We start from the raw sequence: 21567 nt of genomic DNA on the forward strand, positions 1-21567 counted from the left end.
AAATTTCGTCATGGTTAAGTGCTAAGTACTCTCTATGTTCTCCAACGGTAAAAGTGCTAATCACTCTCCATTTTCTCCACGGTTTAAGTGCTAAACACTCTCTAAATTTCACCACGGTTAAGTGCTAAGCACTCTCCATGTTCGTCACGATATAGTGCTAAGCACTCTCCATGTTCACCACGGTATAGTGCTCAGCACTCTCCATGTTCTCCAACGAAAAAAGTGCTAAGCACTCTTCATTTTTTCTCTATTTTTATGCGCTCAGCACTCTTCAAATTTTACTCCAATGTCCAGTGCTAAGCACGGGGATTTCGTCATTTTCACTTGTTTCTTTGATCCTGCTACAAGATATTGCTCTGTCTTACAACAGGCTCAGGGACTAAGTGTGTACACTTTCACCTAGCAGTGAGTGTACTATTTTTCCTCTTACTGGTCTTCAACTAAGCTAGGGGCTGGCTATGTGCTCGGCTAAGCTAGGACTCAGTTATTCTAAATAACTGATCGTTGTACTTCTTTGAGCCTGACACCAGGTGCATTCTTTACCTACTGTCAGGCTCGGGGACTACGATGTATACATTGCACTTTTGCGGCGCATGTATCAATACTAACATCCTCTTTGACTAAGTCATGGATGATGATCATCTGACTTTACCAACGAAGCCTAAGTGTGTACACTTCACCTAAGGTGGAGAATTTTTAAAATTTTAAAATCGAGCTTCTTACATCCTTCTGGCAAGCCTTACTTGAGTATGTTCGAGGTCTGTTGACCAGTTAAATTGGTCGGCACTTCATTTTGTTGATTAGATTACCAGTCAAACTGGTCGACACTTCATTTTGTTGATTGAATTATCAGTTAAATTGGTCGACACTTCATTTTGTTGAGTGAAACGACGCGACTTGCCGACTTCCTTCCTCAACCCCGCCGGCAGCTGCAAAGACAGAAACCTCGTCGCTGAGACGCTGACGGCCTGACGCCTGACGGACAGCCGGCCGAGGCGCTGCTGCTTCCCTGACGATCCGTCCGGCAGTCCGGCTGCTTCCCCTGATGCAAACGGTAAAATTCAGTCTGTTTCCATTCCAACCAATCGTTAGACATTAGTTCAGTAAGCAATAGTTCTAGTTTGCGGAATTCCTCTTCTAATTTGACCAATTATTTTCTTAGAAAATATTCGTTCCTAGAGTACTCAGTGATCAGTATGTATTTAATTTTATTATTGCAGAACATCAAGCAGCATGGAGAGGAATAACAACTATTTTAATTTGACCAGTTATTTTCTTAGAAAATATTCGTTCCATCTATATATAATCGCAACTATTTCACCGTCATTTAGTGATTTAATTATGTCATATCCATGTTGATGAACTATATATCGCTTTCGTCCGTACCCCATGATTGAAATCCTAGATCCACCGCTGCTAATAACCCTCTTTTTTTGTCATAAAAAATACCCCTTCTCTCCTCAAATGAAGGGGAGTTGTATCTCCCCCCCCCCCCCCAATAAATGTGGGGCCCACCATAACTGTCATTTCTTCTTCGTCTAGCTCGCGTCTTCTTCCTCCGGCTCCACAGCCATGGCCGCGGACGACGTCTTCTTCCTCACGTCTAGCTCGCAGTATGGCGCGCATAGGGCCGGGGATGGCGCAGCCGGGGATGGGGATGGGGAGCACCATGACCGGGGATAGGTAGCGGCGGCACTGCATCCTCGTGGCCTTGTGCATCGATGGCCTCGCAGCTCCGCCCCGACCCTGCTCCACTTCGCAGCCACCCTTCGCTACTCTGCCCCGGCGCTGCTCCGCTTCAGATTTGTCCCAAGCTGTCCTTCCTCGGCTCCGCCCCGGGCAGAGGATCCCCACGACCGGGGAGGCGGGGACGGAGGGGGCGAAGGAGCTCCATGGCTGTGGACAGAGGGGGCCGAGGAACTCCATGGCTGTGGTCTGTGGGTGGACGGGGAAGAATACATCATGCACCTGTGGGAGAGAAGGAAATAATAGAAAGAAAATAAAAAAATATAATCTGCTAAGTAGGATCCACATATTGGGAGAGATCATCTTCTCCAATAACCTAAAAAGTAATATTGGGCTATTCTTATTATCACTATATTGGAGGAGTTGTATTGTAGAGCGGCTGGGATTAGGGCTGGATATTGGCCCTGTACACTTGTTTTATAATCCGTACTTTTTAACTTGTTTTTTTAGGCGGAACAGTGTTTTCTCTCACAATAAATCAGCCGGAACAGTGTTTCAGCTTGTTTTTTCAGCGACGCGAACGGGACCATCGAGTCAGCTCGGCTCGTTATCAAGCTATCTCGGCTCGGCTCGTTATACTAACGAGCTAGAAGCTCAGCTTGGCTCGGCTCACTTGGCAGCTCGAGCTAGCTCGTTTGGCTCACGAGCTAACTTAAAAAAATTTCTTTATGGTAAGGTTATTCATCCAGTAAAAGATAGAGACGAGTACTGATTTAGGAAAAGCAAAATAAATAAGAAGACAAATGATTTGATGCTGATTTGGGAAAATAAAAAAAACAAAAACTAATGCTTGCTGTTGTGTGTTGGCTTGTAAGGGAGTAAGTAAAGCTACGATTGCAAGGCCCCAACGAGTAGCAGGCGCCGGGCGACTTACGTGTATGCCACGTGCGGTGGCTCAGGAGGGGAACAACTGAGCGTGCATGTGTTTACGGCTCGTTCAAGTTGCTGTCATATTGAGTCAATATGACATGATATATATGGGCTGATTCAAGTTGCTGTCATCTGATTTACCTTGACTCATTTTAGTTCGCGAGCAGCTCACACGTTGAATCGAGTTGGTTTATTAATTAACCGAGCTAAAATACTAGCTCAGCTCGTTTAAAAATTCAAACGAGCCGAGCCACTGACGAAAGAGTCGAACGATCTAGCGAGTTACTGATTTTTTTTGACCAGGCCTAGCTGGATTTTTTTGACCAGGCCTAGCTGGATGCTCTTATTAGGACTACTTATCTCCCTCTCTCTCTTCTTTCCTTTTTTTTTTGAGAAATACATCTGTTTTTTTAAGGGAGAAATAGTAAAGTGTTCGGCTGACCGGTGGAATAAATCAAAATACTATTCTAGCTGTATTATTATAAGAGAAAAAAACTATTGTAGCTGAAACACCCGCGTGAGTGGGCTGGCCAGCCCCAGCCGCGGCAACCAGCCAGCCGAACGCGCTCTACATCTGTTTGCTTACATGGTCCGTGTAAAATCTCAAGAAGCCGAGTCCTTTCCGGCCCAACTGCCCAATCAACTGACAACCGGGTACCGGCCAGCGGCCACGCCGCCGTCGTCGGCATCCTCCCCTCCGCCTTCAAGGTTCTCCCTTGCTGCCATCCTTCTGCCGTCCGACCTTCCCGCTGCCTCGCCACCACTCTTTCACCCACGCTTCCATCCGTCTCAGTCCTTCACCTCCCCCCGCTCCTAGGACGTCCTCCGCGCCGCGGACGCAGCTCCCCAGCTGTTACAATGGACGACACGGAAGCCGCCAAGAACACGGCCACCACAGGACCCACTTTTGCCTCCCCTCTCTTCTCCTTCTCCAACCCCGGCGGTGCTTCCTTCGGCTCCGGCTTCGGCTTCGAATCCGGCGCTCCTCCGCCTCCCCCGCCGCCGGCCGTTGAGGTCCAGCTCTGCGAGGTACGTCTTCTCCTTCTCTTTTCTGCTTATTTCGGCGTTCTCGCTTTGGGTGATAGCGTTAAAGGTTGGGTCCTTGCCTGGCGATCTTGCAGGAATTGCCCGTTGCGACAGCTCGGTTGGAGCCGGTCGTGGTCGATGACTCCTTGACGATCTACAAGGTGTGGTAGCTAATGTGCTTGTTCGCTCGCTTCCCTTGTGTTCGTGGAAATGCTTCTCTCACTGTATACTGTAAGAACTGTGCAGTACTGCCAAGGGAGAGGTGATAAATGCATAAATGGGAAAATTATATATGCATTTACTTATTTTCTCTGCCGAAGATACCAAGTTCAAATTTCATATATATGTACAAGATTAAAAAAAAAAAAAACATCATCCGACAAATCAATAGGGGAACAAGAAAGAAGAAAAACACAACTATTATTACAAAGTTTATCTCTTTTACTTACTATTGCAATGTTTCAAAGTTGTGCTACCCAATGGAAGTCATATCATACATAAAAAAAAGTCATGTTGAATTGATGCCCAGACTAACTGTTAATTGCATGATTGCACCTCAAGATATGATTGCATTTGGCAATGTTGCCTTGCTGCGAAAACTTCATTTAGCCCACTAGTTATTTGGCACATCTGAGAAGCGGCAACAGTGTCTTCATTGGCTTCATCAATCTTTTCTTACCATATACTGCTGAGAATGATGCAAGTATCAGGCGCTGGAAACATTCGCTTCTATACAAGCGCTTGAGCATGCCAATTGAGCATCACTGTATCTTTTGGGCGCCAAGTCATGCTTATGCAAAAATTGGCATTTGGAGTTCCCAACTTCCCATTGGTTAACTGTAGTTTTAAGTTACCTTCGTCATCAATATTTTTTTACAAAATTGTGATAGTAGGTCTTTGTCATTATGGAGCACTGGATCACGTAGGCATTACCCATGCTCAATACTCAATAGAGACTTCACAATAAAGGAAAAAGTGATCCTGCTGGAAAATTGAAGACTTCAAACACCCATCTTCCCTTATATCCCTCTCTCCTAAATCAACAACAACAACAACAACATAGCCTTTCAGTCCCAAGCAAGTTGGGGTAGGCATCCCTCTCTCCTAAATCAAAAAAGGAAAAAGGTTTTCTTTTAGCCTTGAAATAGTTCCCTGACCAACTCTTTGGTTTCTGTTCTTGGCACGTCAGGGAAGTAGGTGACATTGCACATAGACACATTAGCCAGCAACTATGTTTTTAAGTTGATTACTGATGTTTGACAAGGTTTTACCCATGGGTGGTTCTCAGTCTAGTATGTGAACCAGGGAGCCAAAGGGGAATTCCAGGATATGACCACTATAGTCGCTCTAGCTATCATTGTTTGGGCCCATGCATCGCGATCGCGAGTGGGAAACACAGGGACCAGAGGTGGAAGATGATTGTAGTTGCTTATCCAATAGTTTTAGACACTTAGACATAATATTGTGAATTTCATTTCTGCTGCATCTGAATGAGGCTTTGGGCCCATGCCTGTGTACACCGCTGGTCATTGATATCTCCTTTTGATGATGTTAAACTAAGTCAATTTTCTTTCTCAACCTTATTAGGGGAGAGTGAGTACATCTGATGTGTTTGGTGTCAAAGACTCTGATTTGGTCCCAGGAAAATATGAAGGTGGAGACTAAATACAGTTTGTTCTTTACGTCATATTTGTATTTATTTGGCTCTGTGAACTTGAGTATAACCATGGGCACCAGGTGGGTTGAAGCTGTGGGAAGGTTCATTAGACTTGGTGAAGGCCCTGAATTCTGATATCAAAGAAGATAAACTGCATCTAGAAGGCAAACACGTATTAGAGGTGCGATGCTTGCTCTCAGGTTCATGGTTATGCATGTACCGTGTGAATCTCTGTTTGTTAATTAAGTTCTTTTTTTTCTACTGAAATCACTGAGCCTTGTTACTTTTGGTGCAACCTTTCCTCTTTCCTTTAATAAGGGATGCAAGCGGCTTTGTCTGCAATCCTGCAAATATGCCATTTTTATGCGGGTTCCTGCATCTGCGGGCTCACAGACAAGCCTTGTATCCCGCAGTGTATATATACTTGTGAACAAATGAATCTGCACTGATAATCTGTGGTAGAATGTCCAAGTGACCGAATTTTTCAACAGAATTATTCAATGAAACAGTTGTAAAGTAGGAAACCAATGTTTTATAAGCAAGCTACTTATATTTGCTACTTTATTTTGATTTTTTAGCTTGGATGTGGACATGGCCTCCCTGGCATTTTTGCAGGTCTCAAGGTATTGCCCCTGATCCTTTCCTTTCTGGCATTTTCAAATATTTCCTCGTGTATATTGATTTTTCAAAAACTCAAACTGTCAGGGTGCTGACCTGATTCATTTCCAAGATTTCAATGCCGAGGTGCTTAGGTGCTTGACTATACCAAATGTAAAAGTGAATCTTTTCAAGGACTCACCTGAAGGAACATGTACATCTCGGACTGTTGGTTTCTTTGCTGGTGATTGGAGTGAAATGGATATGCTACTACTTTGCGGGGATGCTGAGCAAGACAAAACAGCCAGTGGTGATAGAGAAGGTAAAATGTGTAATGGTTATGACATCATCCTGATGGCTGAGACTGTCTACGCGCTATCTTCTCTTCCAAATCTCTACAAGCTTATCAAGAAGGTCAACATTCAAAATTTTCATTTTGCTGAATATTCTTTCTCGAACATTAAGATTTGCTTAATATCGTCTTTCTTACACACTGAAAGCTTTCTGTAGTGCTTGCGCTACCCTGGGGGTGTGGTTTACATGGCAGGGAAGAAGCATTACTTTGGGGTAGGTGGTGGCACAAGGCAGTTTCTGCGCTTGGTTGAAAAAGATGGTAAGTTGTCTGTTTTTTCTGATTAGAGCTGTTAATCAACATGAGTTTTGTTCATGCACTCCATACTCCCATACCTTGCTTCCAGTAGGATCAAATGTTCGTTTTGCAAACTTGTGAAATAATAAGTTTGGGAAATCATATTTGCCTGCTACATGGTGATCGGATTGTTTATGTTTCATTTTCTCTTTTCTTCTACATGTCAATCTTGTCTAAATCATTGAACATATTCAACTTTGACTGCTACTATGTACAGAACTATTTAGATTGCTGACATGGAAATATTACTATTAATCAGTTTGATTTGTATAAGGGAAGGTATTTTTTTACTACCATATTACTACAAATGATGTTTTTTTTTCTAGAAAAGATAGCGAAAGCTTTGGTTTGCCGTAAATATTGTTAGAAGAAGAGAATTGACCTACTTTATAAGGGAAACCGAGCCTAAAAAGTATACAGTTAGGGGTCGAACCCACACAACTTGGGTTCACAGACAACACAACTAGGGGGTTCACAACCGCATCCCCAAACATCTTCGATCAGAAGACCAAACAACAATGTCGGGCGCCACAACTCGCTCAGGAACTCATCACTAAGCATGACGCAGCCCAAGCAACAACTCAAAGCCAACTGTATAGGAGCAAAACAGCTAGGAGAAAAAGAAAACCTCGACAAAAACCAACCCAACGAAGCTGAACCAAGGTGCTGGAAATGCTTCTTGACGCGTTTAGGAAGGGAACGATGCCAACCCAAACAGGTTTGGGTATTCACTTGCAACAACCGAGTGTGAGTGCCAAGAAGGCACCTCCAAGGAGGAAGCGATGTTGCTGTCCAAGCTTTCTCCTTGACCTCAACTGACCCAACCCCAACAGAGTGGCCAGAGCACGAGCATGCCCAGCTACACTCCCACAGCTGCAGCCCGTTGTTGCCACGCCACAGCGGCCACCAACCCTGTCACTGGACGTTGGTGACATACGTGAGCGTTCCTGCTATCACGAAAACATCAAGTAGTTAGAATGTAGATTATCCATTCTTAATATGATATTGTACATGCCATAAACAATGGATAATATTATATTTTTTGTTGATGTGAGCATAACTGTAGAGTACAAACAGTTTCTCTGGATCTATCATGTGGATTATGTTTTACTTTTGCACACCATGTGGGGTTCAAGTGTTGCTTTTACTAACGTTTGGTTGTTCTCAGGCGCCATGCAACCTGAGCGGCTCAACGATGTTGCTGATGGATCATCCAATGTTAGGGAGGTTTGGAAATTCTCATTCAAATAGATTAGCACTGCCCTTGTGATTGTCAGGGGAACTGAAACCATGTACTGGACTCCATATTGGTTGAGAGGGAAGTCTTATAGGAGTTCCTGATTCTGTTAATCTATCTGTGCCTTTTTCAAAAAGCTGATCTTTTTCTTTTGGAGCACTGCTTTGCTCTTGAAGACTCAAAAAATTGCTTTACCTCTGGTTTCTGTTTGTTAAACTTGTTTAGCCTTTCCTCTGAAATGATGAATTCTCCATGATATTCTCACACTTGCTCTCAAATTGCCCTCCAGCAGTAGTATCTCTGTAGATTAAAAGCGTCACTTTCCACTGAGCATCATTGCGAAGATTCCTGATAGTTCCAATGGCAGACACATCTGATTGAATCACACCTGACAAGTCAAAAAAAGGGCGCAAGGACAAAATTCTACCCCAGATGCTTCACCCTCTAGATTTCTATCTGAAATGATACACCATGCTGGCATGGGGCCATGGGACTCATGGCAGCCAAGAGGAATGTTTTCCACTAAACACTCGAGAATGCACCCCAGCAGCACGAGACAGTGAGAGGTGTGAATGCAGTAGGGACATGGATGTGAAAGGGTGGTCATAGCCCCATGTGATGCAAGGAATCAAGCATTAGGGCAAGCTTTGTCCCTATCTCCACGTTTCAGTGCTGCTAATCCTTCAACATGGCACAGCCTTGTGGGGGTCGTTCCATGTGGCCTACTGTTCCAGTCCTCCGTGATCTGTACGTACCCTTCTTGTAGTGTCTATATCTCCTGCCTCTGCAGCTTTTGCAGTGAGCTACCATGATGGCCTTCTTCCAGGACACCGGCGTCGGTGGCGGCAGCTGGACAGCCAGGTTTCTCCAGTACCAAAGGCTGGAGTGCTGGGACGATGGGGCTGCCGCTCCCAGTCCCAGGTCCCGATGGCAGTGTCTGCCGGCGCTGAATGGTAAGACGGCTTCCCCCTGTTTGTTCAGTGTCAAGAGGCTGAAGTGGAGCAAGATCACCTCGGTTCTGATCCCAAGGAAGGTTGCTGAGTTCTCTGCAAAGATCTGTCACGCCAGCGCCAGGACGGAGACCGACGTCTGCCCGACAGTCGTCTTCATGTCGCCATGGGGGCTCCCTGTGCTCTCCCGGCCGCTCTTGGTTGGCCACAAGAGCAGGTATCACCATGGAAAGGACACGTTCTGATGAGCAGGCAGTACCCAATCTGTATTCCTGGCGATGATGTTGATATATGTGTGTACGATATATGTGGTGAGCTAGTTGGTCTTGTAGGCTGTGTATTAATCCTCATTTTGATTTCTGCAATGCCTATGTCGTGCTGCTGCCGCCATCTGAGCTTCAGATCCGTGTGATGCCAAGCTTCACTCCCTCGAGCTGAGGTCTCATTCTGCATTTCTGCTGACATTTCGATTGATTGTAGCCAATCTTGTGCCGCTATAATCCGGTGTCAGAGTTTCATGTTGTCAGTCTTGATCTGTCAATCTTGTGCCACTCCCTGGCTATAACAAGGCTATTGGCCGAGCAAGCCATTCATGTGCTACTGGAGGTAATGAACTTGTGTTGATCTTTGCTCTGCTTTTTTGTGGCAAAAAAAAATAAAAAAGATCGTGGATCAGATGATTTGTTCGGCTGTAAAGATGACCTTATGCTTGCGGCCAAAGACCTCAATGTATGCAGAAATTTCACATGATTTTGCCAGAAATGTCACATAGCGCCCTATATAATTTGAGAAAAATCCTGAATCGCCATAGGAATTTCACATTAGTGATAGGAGATGAGTCAGGACAGAGAAAATCGGCAGGTGTTAGTCCGGCATTTCGGCCCAGTTCATTTTGCTGAAATTTGGTTGCTGTTGATGATGTTGTTTTCTTGTGAGAGAAAAACATTGTTCGTCAGTGCTGAACAACACAGGGCGGCGAAACAGCCGTGTGCAAGCCGTCACGTGGAGGCATCCGTGCTGTGATTGATTGGGTCCCTTACTATGGCATGCGTGTTGTACTCTCCATCAACATCCATACCAAGCAATTGCTATATTCCATCACTACGATTCGCCCATGTGGATTTGGATATCTTGGCATTCACCGTTCTTTATACGCAGCTTCAATCGCATGCGTAATTGCATATATGGTCTGAAAAAAATATCTAGGATTTGGTGTTCTTTAAAAAAAAAAAACATGGTGGACACACCAGCACTCAAATACATGCATGTATCCCATCCCTGTTAATACCTACATGAGCATGATCAAACAAGTCTTGATATTAACATAGTCATCATATATGCCTTGGTTGTGGACGTGCACATCACCTGCTACAATTGAAAGAATAGTTAGCTAAATTAAAATGCAGAGCACTGAGTCAGGGATAAACTAGGTGAGGAAGTTCCGCCACAAGAAATCTAACGAGCTGTCCATGTCTGCCACTGTGTATGTTGAGTAAGCATTTGGAATGTTTTTTCTAGTGTGAGTTGTATTCATCCACCAGCTCAACCTAAAATCTTAAATTGACAGGGAAAGGTGAACAATCCATTTATACTTCAATACTCCCCTCACATGCATGTTCCTATCCTAGCTCAGTCCTTATACGTGGAAATAGGATTCAACTACAATTATTATATTTAACTGCACCCTATCATGATTCAAACTCGAGACCCTGACTCGGACAACATATTTAGTTTGTATATGCACCAATTAGTTCAACACAAATGCTTAAGCTAATAGTGAAAGGTAGGCAATTCATTTATACTTCAACGGTTAGAAAGAAATTAGTTTTTCTATGCGTGCTAGTTTGAACAGAGGAAATAATTAAACTAAGGAGATGTTTGAAATCTTTGTCAAATACTGTGTTACCTCGTGTTAGTTGGAACAAGCAAGATGTGCTATTCTCAGCTGGCTTACCTCGGGTTATGCATTGGGAATTTTTTTCTAGTTGACAAGGTTTGGTTTGCCCGGCCATGCTAGGCGAGGCTAGCTCGCTCGGAAACCAAGCGGCCCCTAACTTGCCCTAGCATTCTTCATCTTGGACTCACGATTACACTTGCTTATTAATTTTTATTGTGATAAAGGTATATGTATAAATCCGAATCCTTGTGGTTGTTGCTGGCCAGTGTTACATGATACAGAGTATGGGCGCCAATCATCCTTGTTTGGGAAAAAGGAATACAGAGCAAAAGGTCAACCTACAAATCAATCTCAGTAGGTGACCCTAAAGAATGACAATCAATCAAAGGTCAACCTACTAAAGTTGGAACCCTCCCCGGCCTACCTCGATAATGTATGTAATGTAACTCTCCCATGCACATAAATGTGAAACACCTGCTCTCCTCTCTTCTCTATCTTCTAGAGCTTTAGAGCCACCACAAAGGCACAAGCGCACCTCAAGATCCACAGATCGAACAGAGTCCAAGAAGTCAGACATGGAGGAGGACGACAAGAGCACCAAAGCTGCGGGATGCAAGAAGAATGTGACGAGGCTCCACAGGTCATTCCTCCACCTGTCCAGAGCGCTCGGCAAGCTCCACGGCCGCCGGGGCCACCACGCAAACGCCAACGGCGAGACGTCGCTGTCGTCGTCCTCCTCCACCGCCACTTCATTCCTGTCCGGGTGCATGCATCCTCGGACCCACTCCTTCTCCTCCCCCCTCCGTCACCGCCACAAGCACGACGACGACGGCAGCGGGGACGCCCTCGCCGTCAACTTCAGGTCCCTCCGGGTCGGCCTCGCCGCCTCGGCTGCCGCTGTCCCCGGCGACGAGGGCGGCTCGTCGTCGGCGCAGGATTATTGTTACGGCGACGGCGGGAGCGAGGCGGACGCGGACGAGCCCAAGGCGGTGGTCCGTGGCGCCGGCGTCGCGGTGGCCACGCTCTCCGCGGCGCCGTACGAGGACTTCCGGCGGTCCATGCGGGAGATGGTGGACGCCTCCGCGGGGAGCGGCGCCGCGCAGGCTGCCGTGGACTGGGACTTCATGGAGGAGCTGTTGTTCTGCTACCTCCGCCTCAACGACCGCGCCGTGCACAAGGACATCCTCCGCGCGTTCACCGACACGGTCGCCGCGATCCGGCGCCGCCGGCGGAGGGCGGCGAAGAGCAGGCTGACGCGTCGGCGGCGGCGGAGGCAGCAGCCGGGGGCGGGAGGAGACGGCCGCGGCGACTGCGACTGTGACGGCGCGGAGGCAGTGACCTCGATCTCGTCGTGACTGGCAAATGTGTACGTGTGCATAACCGGCGAGGCGCCCGCCTCGACGTCCGGCCGGCCGGTCAGTCGGCGACTGCACGAGTTAATGCTGTGTTAATACGCGTGCGCGCTTTAGCTCAAGTAACGTAACGTGCATGTTAATCGCTCTGCTGTCATACGATTCCGTTTCGTAGTACGCTACCGGACCCTTTTCGTCCACAGCCACCTTCATTTTCATCACCATATCACCATTTGTTGCTACTTCGATCAATTTTTTGGCTTATATTATAGCCAAAATTTGATTTGGTAACTTCTCTACTTTCTAGCCATCTTACTTTATATTCATACCTAAAGGCTAAGGTCCTGTTTCGATTCCATGTCTAAAGTTTAGTTGTGAACTTTAGATCGACTTTTGTGGTTTAATGAATTAAAGATCTTTTTTTTAGGTTGACTAAACTTTAGATACAACTTTAGACAACCTTTTTAGAGCCTCAAGAGAGATAAAGTGGTCTAAAATTTTGTTGTTGAACTTTAGACCATGCGATTCAAACATGTCTTAAACTTGTCGGCATGCAATCATCGGTTTGTTTTGTTTTTAAAATTTTTAACTATTAAGATGATAGTGTTTTGTTCTATTATAATATATAGGTCCACATAAAGGGTTTATTCTCCTAATAGCTCAACTCTGTAATCGGGCACCTTCACATCCCTAAGAAGAGCACGCGATCCCTATTTTGTGTATGCAATCATCACTGAATATGCGTGATTCGCTGCTTCTCTTTTATTGCTTCATTACCGCACCGTAGCATGGTGTACAACGTTTTCAACTTTTTGGTGGTTGTTGCACATTCGTTCTTTTTCGCGCACTTTGTCACCCATTTGATTGTACTCATCTGTACATTGTACTAGTACCTCCTAAAGACTCGAGATATGACTTTGTCGAGCCAGATGGACACTGGTCACTGAGTACAGAGGCGGAAGAACCTGACTGAAAGACTTGTCGAGCAAAAGCAAAAGTCAGCATGTGTTTCTTTTTCTGTGGTACCTCCTAGATTATAGATTGTTTTGGCTTTTGCAGCTAGCTTTTACTATGCATCTCGATATACGATATGTCAGATATATAATAAAAGTTATGTATTTAGAAATGCCAAAACAAAAGAGCGCAATCGAAGAACCTTTGAAGGACGCCACTACAGGTGTTGAGCCTAATCAAAGAAGAAATTGGACTCGCCACAAGAGCTACTGGGTGTCCTGTTCTACCCCAATGATTTTACTTCGTTTTCTGTGCCTGTGTTTGTGTGTATCTTCTTATATGTAATTTCGATTTGTAAAACATCGAATTGCTCTTCTTCTTATATGATATAGCAGCGCTCTTGCTAATTTTCAAAAAAAAAAAAAGAATAGAGGGAGTGAATTTTAACTTTGTTATTAGGGATGCAATAACTGTTAGGCATTGGAAGAGCCCTAAAGAGGCTCCTACTGAAGCTCTACCACAATCGGCCCCTTAAAAAAAAGAGCCTTAGCATTCATACCACTATTTAGCCTTGGCATTCATGCTCCTACTTTCAAGGCTAATGGTGATTTTATCCTCATTTTTCAACTTTGTATTTTTGCCCTTACAATTTGAAACCGAAGCCAGACTTTGCCCCTATTCTGTTAAGTCATTGTAACTGTGTTAATTTTGAGATAAAATGGCAATTTTACCCATACGAATTTGCCCTCGTTTTTTAGTTCTTTATTTATCATTTTACCCCTGTTTTGGATCAAAGGTTTAGACATTTTTTGCAGAGATGACAAAAGGGTTTTGGCAACACATTTAACACAGGTAGCTGCATCATTTAAATCTGTGTAAACCAGCAAGTTCTGCAAAAAAAAAAAAATTGATAGCATTAATGTCAAAATATTAATATATACAATTTCAATTATCATGCAACTTTCATATATTTAATGGTCTTTAATCATGAACCACATATACTCCCTCCATTTCAAACTATAATATATTTTGGCTTTTCAAGATACATAGCTTTTACTATGCACTTAAATATATAATGTGTCTAGATACTTAGTAAAATAAATGTATATAGAAATATCAAAATGTCTTATAATTTAGAAGAAAGGACTAACCTAGTAGTAAACGTCACGTTCAAGCATTTAATAACCCTAACAAACTAGAAAGCCTCCTAGCTCCACCAATGAATGATGATACAAAAAAAAACTTGGCCCACGGGGGGTAAGATAGCCCCCCGAGCATTGAGATTAAGAAAAAGACTTTCTCACACAGGTCGAAAAACCCCACGAATCTCTGTTCCACCCATACATAGTGGCACCATAGCTCCTGTGAGACTGAGCTGGTCTTAGACCTGTGCTTTGGCGTGGGGCAGACGAGGGGATTTTTTTCAATGCGCAGATAAACTGCGCCTCCTCCTACCAACAAATCTGCCCACGAAGGAGTTCGAACTCTGCCAGCAAGGTGCAAAAAAGCACAGCCAAACCAACTGGTAAGCGTTGCTTTGCATGAATGATGTAGCACTTTTTGCAGAGATGACAAAGGGTTTTGGTCCCTCATTCGCCTCGTGGTTGCACTTCAGCGCAGCAGCATAAGAAATCCTCCTGGAGGGACCAAAACTATTTGTTGTAAGATCTTTCAGAAGAATATGCAACCTGATCGGCTGGGCTTATTGCCTCGTAAACGATCGTAAATTTCCAGCCGAAACAGCATTTTTCTCTCGCACCAAACCAGCCAGCAGTACTTCTTCACGATCCAGCAACGAACAAGTCCAGCCAAACGAACAGGCTGATGAGCAATTGATTCAGCAAAAGGACAGTTCTGGAACAACACAGTAAATAACTAGTGTTCCTCGTTGAATTTTCAAATGCAAATTGGTCAGATGGTTGATGATTCCACTTGGGAGGATGAGCACACACGATTACACGTATTGAGGCTGTAAAAGCGGACATGATGCCGGCATTCTCCATCAGCACCTGCACGCAGCCGGGCAGCCCTGCCTGGAGGCTGGAGGCGAGGTGCGGCTGGCGTGGCGCCGTGGTCGTCCTTGATGTTGACGATCAGGGGAGACTCCAGACCAGCTGGAAGTATGATCCAGTTGAGTCAACGTACAACACAAAACATATGTTGTACCGAGGTAAAGATTTAACTGACGTACATGGCAATAATGAAGGTACAAATCAGCATACACGTCCAGCTTCAATAGCATATTGGAGCCAATAATTGAGAAAAACAATCAGCCATTCATGGTAGAGAGGCTAATGATGCAAAGGAGCAAATTCATTTGTCAAGAAAAATGAGAGAATTTGATAGTGATTTGACCCTTAGATGTCTCAAATGTTTATAATTCTCTATAATTTAGGTTAAACTTAAAATTGAAGTGACTTAGCCTGTTCGTTTGAATTTATCAGTCAGCTTATCAACTGAAATATACAGTATTTTTCTCTCACAACAAAACAGCTTCAGTCGACTTATCAGCCGGCTTTAATACCAACCGAACAAGCCCTTAGTTTGAAACATAGGGTGTATAATTTTTAGTTGACCGTAAAAAAGAAGAAAGCTAATCTGCACCGCAGGACACAAATTACCTAGTGGGGCCTCCTGCGCCCATAAATTTTGCAGAAATGGTTTTGAAAAAACAACCCAGAGCAGGGTAGAAGAATATTACGCATTCACACCAAACGAAACTCATTTCAATATTTTAGATGTGACAGACGAACATGAGGCAAACAAGTGTAAAATATGGCTATATGAATTTGAAAATACTGCAGTCAGACATCGATGGCACGGGGCAAAATAAGCTCTGCTGCTGGCATAACATTACGGCAATAGTTCATCAGTCTGGCAACAAATTTTGGCAGAATTTCACAGGTTCAGTACATGAACAATCTAAGTTGCCAACACATGGCATTTTAAGCTCAGAGAACAGTAAGAAGTAAGCATGGCCATTCCTAGTCCATCTGTACTCCAACAAAACCTGCAGACATATAAGCGGAGAATAGCATAAGCAAAGGCATTGCAGGCTATGCATATGGAATTTTTGAAAGGTTAAGCATTGGATCAAGCTACGAGTTCAAACTTTGCGTTGGGACTTGGGAGCCCCATGCCCAACGTTCTAAACAGGACACCGTATGTTTACAACCATTCTATTGTATCAAAAAGGCAATAAACATTCCCTAAATATCAGTGCTTGGACAGAAATATCATTTACACTTCTATGACAAGAAAAGATGCCCAATATAAATATAAATGAAAAAAATAAAAACTGAGTCTAAAGTGCTCAAAATAAGCATCACTATATCCAATACATGGTGACAGCGCAATTAAGAACTGATGCAAAACAGCATTGATGAGCTACCATGCCTAAAGACACTGTTTGCTGCTACACAGACTCAATATGCCTCCTAATAAACAACCATAACCACAAGCTACCATGCGTTTAATAACCACCTAAAAGTCCTAGCCTCTGGTCTACAGCAATGGCGAGTGCAGTCTAAGCAGAATTCATTGTCATATCATTCGATCACAAACAAAAAATTCAAGATCAACCAGCCAAACAAATAGAGAATATCAGATGTTTGTGCATACTAACCTTAGATGCTGCTCGGGTACATGAACACTCTGACCTTGCGCCCCTGCACTCAAATAAAAACAGCATCAGGACAGAGCACCAATTGGGAAGCAACACATCACACAGATCAGAGGGTGCGTCACTGACCATGGACTCAGGCGGGAGGTTGGACTTGAACTTGGCGCGGACGACGCCGGAGTTGCCGTGCGGGCGGGTGACCTTGCCCCAGATGCACCTGTAGCGGGTCTCACTGCTCTTGGTCTTGGCCTTGTAGATGTACGCCATGCGCTTGCCAGCGTACCACGCGACGTCCTCCTTGGTGTTCACCCCCTCGATCTGCACGAGCGACGTGGTCTCGTACTGGTTCGACTTGGACCTGCACAGCCACCACCGTTAGCGGAATCGAACCGAGAAATGACCAGATTCAAGTAACACAGACGGAGAAGAAGAGGCGGCGCGGATCTCACCTCTTGTATCCGAGGATGGTTCCCCGGACGTAGAGCCTGACGCGCTGTCCCGTGCGTCCCTTCACCATGGTTGCCGCCTGCTTCCTTCCGCTTACGCTTCCGCCGCCGGAGACGACAGAGAGGTCGTGCTGGTTTATATGTAGCAGCGGACGGAGAGAAGAGCGGTCTCGATTGGCTCGCAGATTCCAACGAACGGTCGTGATGTTCCAAAGGGCTGTCTGGAGAAAGCTAGGGTTTAAGGTCGCGAGGTTAAATGGGCTTCTTAGAATTTTTAGTCTTTCCATCTGCGCCAAGATGGGCCGGTCTGGCAACATGACGGGCCTAATTGCAAACAGGTCAACATCCTTCTCCTTTTTTTAATATCCTTTTCTTTTATTTTCTATAATTGGAAAATAAAGGGAAATACCCTACAAAAGGACAACAGGAATTGTAATGGAGCAAAAGGAATTAAGTGATTCTGAGGAAGACAGCCAGCATGTTGAGTTTGAATGTGAGTGAATGGATGATTCTAAAGAGGAGCAAGTTCAGGGTCTAGAAGCCTCTCCAATTCAAAATAAGGTGATGTTTGTAGATACACCTGTTAAGTATTATAACGTTCATGATCCTAGTATAGCATTGTATTATGTTTTTTTCTAAAAAAATGCATCGCATTGGAAAAGATGTTCTACATTTTGTTATTGTTGTGTTCCGCTTTAACATGCCAGGAAAATAAATGTACATGATTAGTTTTCCTTTCCTGGTTATACTTAATTTTTCAGAAACTTTCTTCTTTGTTCATTGCTCTTTTATATTAATTTTCTCTTTTTATTCTGGGATATGTTTAAATATTTCTTATTTAGGGTATCTCAATATCGGTTGCTATTAGGATAAAAACCAAGAACAATATGCATGTCTGATGTATGTATAGATGTATTCATATTAGTGGGCTTTAACTGTATTATTGTGCCACAATGTTGAGACATGTTGTTTTTAATTAGTAATATTCCATCTCTTTTAATTCGTAAGTTGTTTTAATAACTTTTCTAAACACATACTTTCTTGATTCCAAATTATATAAGACGTTTTAAATTTTCTAACCATATTATTTTTATGGGTTATTTGAATTGGTACCATTACAATTCTCAGAGTTTGGAGATCTACCATTACAATTTGACTATTTTAAAATATACCATTATAATTTCATCTTTCACTGATTGATGCCATTATCTACGTCTTCCAGCTACTTTGACCCACTTGCAGGTGTATGCGTACTGTACGCTTTTCTGTATGGACATATTTGCCCCCGTCCCAAATGTGATAGAGGCCTATGCCCTGGCCCTAGCTCTCACTCTCCTCTCCATCTCATTCACTCTATCTCTCATTCTGTCTTCTTCCCGATGGCTCCCGTGGCAGCGGAACCCTAACCCTAGCCGCCGATGACCTGGAGCTCCCGCCTACGCTCTCCTCCCTCGGTCGCCCCCGTGCTCCCCTCCCGGATGGTGTTCCGTTGAGCGCAATGGCGGATCCCACGGACATGGAGCACGTCGAGGAGAGGTATGGTTGTTCAAGCTTGCCATAAACTCATCTTGAATCTCTTGCATTTGAGTACTAATGCAAGTAGGTTGTGAAATTGCGCTGACCCTAGTATTTTTCTTTGAAAATTGTTGATTGCTGCTAGGACTCGATTGTTCTCCTTAGGGATAAAAGTTGAAGGTTTTTGTACTATAGATAGTAATGGTAGGAAATCTTACACTAAGGGTAGTGTGATTAAATGGGATGTGGAGGTAGGCTCATTCTCTTTTGAGTTCCTGATGCAAAGCTTGACCAATGAGTTCAAATGGTCACCTAGTCAGAGTCCATGCTTGTGGTTCTTTGACAAAAGGATGTGTGAAAACATTAGACTAGTTAATGACTTTCAGATGCGTGATTTGTTTGAAATGTATAAGGACCAAATGCATTGCCAAGTTGTTGTAGGAGTTTATGAAAGCACAATTGTTGATGTTGATGAGTTTGCTTCTCTAGAGCCTATTTGTGTGTTTTCTCCTGAATCCAACCAAGATCCAGATCTCAATCCTATTAACCCCCTAAAACTGAGCTAGCTATAAGCCCTGAACCAATCCTACTACTGAGCCAGATGGAGGACCAGAGTATCCTTTAGAGCCTAAACTAGAGCCTGACAGGCAGCTAGACATCTTTGATAATGAGGAGTATATGGGTGTTGATAATGGGGGAATGTACATGCCAGTTCCTCCTCATTAGCAAACTAACAATGCACATGCACATGCTGCTAACAGTACTCATCTAGAACCTTTTGCTAATGCTAATGCAAATAATGGTGGTGGTGGTGCTGCTGAAGGAGGTGTTCCTCTTGAGGCAGAGGTTGATGATGTAGATCCACATGAGGTCTATGTGATTCATGATCTAGAAAACCCCAAGATTGTTAAGGGAGGGCTATTTCCTAATACTGTGGCATTTAGGAAGGCAATTAGGCATTATGCAGTGAAGAAAGGCTTTAAGTTTGCTGGTCTGCAAACTGACAAGACAAGATTTATTGCCAAGTGTAAAGCAGAGGGATGTCCTTGGTGCATTCATGCTTCTAGGATTTTTTATGGCAAGACAATAAAGGTAAAATTGTCATTACTGTCATAGATATTTTTGTATTAAAATTGCGTCAAGCTTCTAGGTTTTTTATGCAACTGATACCTTATTTTACTTGTGTATGTAGATCAAAAGACTTCCTGCAGAGCACAACTATGGCAGAACCGCCTGAAATAGCATGCTTTCAGAGGCGTTCATCTTCCACTAGACACTGAGCACCCCGAAAGTCGGCTACATTGGACAGTTCCGTCGAGCACACACAAAGGAAGAACTCAAACAATCCACGTTTTTCATCCAGAATCCAATAATGAGAACGAGTTTACAATACTTAGTTCATTTCATACAAGAGTTCTCAGAAATACATTATTACAATACCAAGTTCAGAGTATGAAATTTAAACAATGAAATTGAAATAAACATCTAACAATAAGATACAAGGATCCGTCTATGCCCACCAGAAAAATCCTCCACACAACAGCCACTCCTCAAGCTACATCTGCAACTAGGGTAAATAAACCCTAAGTACACATTGTACTCGCAAGACTTTCTCGACTAGTGGGAATAGTTTCCTGACTCCAAAGGATATGATAAGCTTTATGGTTCACTAGGTTTCCTTTTTGCGAAAAACATTAGTAGTAGTCAATCTTTATGTATGTGTTTTATTAGCCGTCATGATTAGTTCATTAGCTAACCATTCTATGTAAGCACCTGTTCTACTTTCAAGCAAGAGTTGAGCAATCAGATCCATTCATCCCCTTTCCTCTTCTAGTTCTTACTATGGTGCTAGACCATAGTCAAGTCATACCGTATCACACGGCGATTCACGAACCAATGTATCCTAGCTGGGTACCCTAAAACACATGCCCCGCTAGTACCCCAGGCACAAGCGTGACCAACCCTCCACTCTCCTATCAAGGGGTCTAGGTCCCCGTCCAAACTTAGACTCCAAGCCCCCACTCCTGAGTCCCGGACTCAGTGTGGTGCTTAGACCTCCACCATCCCCGCCACCAATCAGTCGGTCCAGAAAGAGCCAGAACCCACGATAAGAGAGCAACGAGCCTTCCTGCTTTCATAAGCAAGTATGTGCTCAGGATAATAAGTCTATGACCTGACTACCATCCACTGCAATGGACGGTCCTTAACCGACATAGACAGAGAAAACAGTGTAACCAAGCTATGCTCCGTTAGCCGTAGGACACAACCTATTACACCCACCAATACCCATACCATATCCCTGCTCGGTCTCCATTTCCTTTCACCATTTTATCATGAGAGTAATAATAATAATCACCTATTGTGAGTAACGGTAGGTTACTCATGCTACCGATAGCCTAAGCATAGCAGCTACTCGACCTATGCTAGTAGGACTCATAGGTAGATTTATCTATGCATGTAGTTTTGATATAAATCCTATAATGTAAATGCACATCACATATCTATATCCAGTGATTATTCAAAATAAGGGTTATGCACCGGGGCTTGCCTTGGGCAGGTGGATTGTCAGCTATGTCAGTCATTGGTGGCTCCGAGGCTTCCTCCTATATGAGGACCTCCTCCTTGTACTCCTCGATCACCTCCTCATACTCCTGCTCTCTGGTGGTCACAAACTCCAACTCGTTCTCTACATGCATGTGATGATGATGCAACACTTAGCATTTATACAACAACAACTCTTAAAATAAGAATATGCATACTAAGCTACTAGGCTAGCTCTAATTACTAAGGCACTAAGCTAACTATCATCTTTACCAAACAAAGTGTTGGGTTCAACTAACAAACACCTAGCTTTACAAATGAAGGATATATCTTTATTTCTACTAATGATTTAATGCATATTTGAAACAAAGAGCATTTAACTATCCTTATTTTTAGTCTATTCTAAAGCTATAAAAATTATAGTGAGCACATAATAATACCACGATGCTGCTATAAAATTTTTAGGGCTAAAGCTATCACCAATTTACCACAAAAATTCCTACAATAA

General features: G+C 43.8%; 3 protein-coding genes across 4 annotated transcripts; 2 read left to right on the forward strand and 1 right to left on the reverse strand.

Annotated features, from left to right (window-relative positions):
• The first annotated feature begins 3217 nt into the window (after positions 1-3217).
• Positions 3218-8745, forward strand: LOC136546080 (uncharacterized). 2 transcript variants are annotated; one of them, XR_010781246.1, is made up of 9 exons: positions 3218-3645; positions 3738-3803; positions 5230-5296; positions 5380-5480; positions 5878-5922; positions 6005-6310; positions 6407-6509; positions 7714-8529; positions 8609-8745. XR_010781246.1 is itself a non-coding variant. In XM_066538056.1 (8 exons), exons 1-8 carry the CDS (start codon positions 3475-3477, stop codon positions 7794-7796), a joined length of 942 nt encoding a protein of 313 aa, XP_066394153.1. In that variant the 5' UTR covers positions 3218-3474; the 3' UTR covers positions 7797-8583. The 2 variants fall into 2 exon arrangements, 1 of the variants encoding a protein (XP_066394153.1); XM_066538056.1 differs by lacking the exon at positions 8609-8745 and having other exon boundaries at positions 7714-8583.
• A 2292-nt stretch (positions 8746-11037) lies between these two features.
• Positions 11038-12263, forward strand: LOC136546081 (transcription repressor OFP12-like). Its single transcript, XM_066538058.1, has one exon. The coding sequence runs from the start codon at positions 11205-11207 to the stop codon at positions 11982-11984; it is 780 nt and encodes a 259-aa protein (XP_066394155.1). The 5' UTR covers positions 11038-11204; the 3' UTR covers positions 11985-12263.
• A 3487-nt stretch (positions 12264-15750) lies between these two features.
• LOC136546082 (large ribosomal subunit protein eL33w-like) lies at positions 15751-17154 on the reverse strand. Its single transcript, XM_066538059.1, has 4 exons — positions 17007-17154; positions 16687-16915; positions 16561-16603; positions 15751-15945 (listed from the first exon to the last, which is right to left on the reverse strand). The coding sequence occupies exons 1-3, from the start codon at positions 17072-17074 to the stop codon at positions 16562-16564; spliced, it is 339 nt and encodes a 112-aa protein (XP_066394156.1). The 5' UTR covers positions 17075-17154; the 3' UTR covers positions 15751-15945; position 16561.
• Between the last annotated feature and the right edge of the window lie 4413 nt (positions 17155-21567).

This window comes from Miscanthus floridulus, chromosome 3 (assembly GCF_019320115.1).
Source record: "Miscanthus floridulus cultivar M001 chromosome 3, ASM1932011v1, whole genome shotgun sequence".
Classification (NCBI taxonomy): Eukaryota; Viridiplantae; Streptophyta; class Magnoliopsida; order Poales; family Poaceae; genus Miscanthus; species Miscanthus floridulus.

Coding starts and splice junctions, on each gene's coding strand:
- LOC136546080 (XM_066538056.1), top strand. CDS start 3,475: ATGGACGACACGGAAGCCGCCAAGAACACGGCCACCACAGGACCCACT. Junction 3,804..5,229: donor ACTCCTTGACGATCTACAAG/GTGTGGTAGCTA, acceptor CAACCTTATTAG/GGGAGAGTGAGTACATCTGA. Junction 5,481..5,877: donor AAGGCAAACACGTATTAGAG/GTGCGATGCTTG, acceptor TTGATTTTTTAG/CTTGGATGTGGACATGGCCT.
- LOC136546082 (XM_066538059.1), bottom strand. CDS start 17,074: ATGGTGAAGGGACGCACGGGACAGCGCGTCAGGCTCTACGTCCGGGGA. Junction 16,916..17,006: donor ACCATCCTCGGATACAAGAG/GTGAGATCCGCG, acceptor GTGGCTGTGCAG/GTCCAAGTCGAACCAGTACG. Junction 16,604..16,686: donor ACCTCCCGCCTGAGTCCATG/GTCAGTGACGCA, acceptor ATTTGAGTGCAG/GGGCGCAAGGTCAGAGTGTT.
- LOC136546081 (XM_066538058.1), top strand. CDS start 11,205: ATGGAGGAGGACGACAAGAGCACCAAAGCTGCGGGATGCAAGAAGAAT.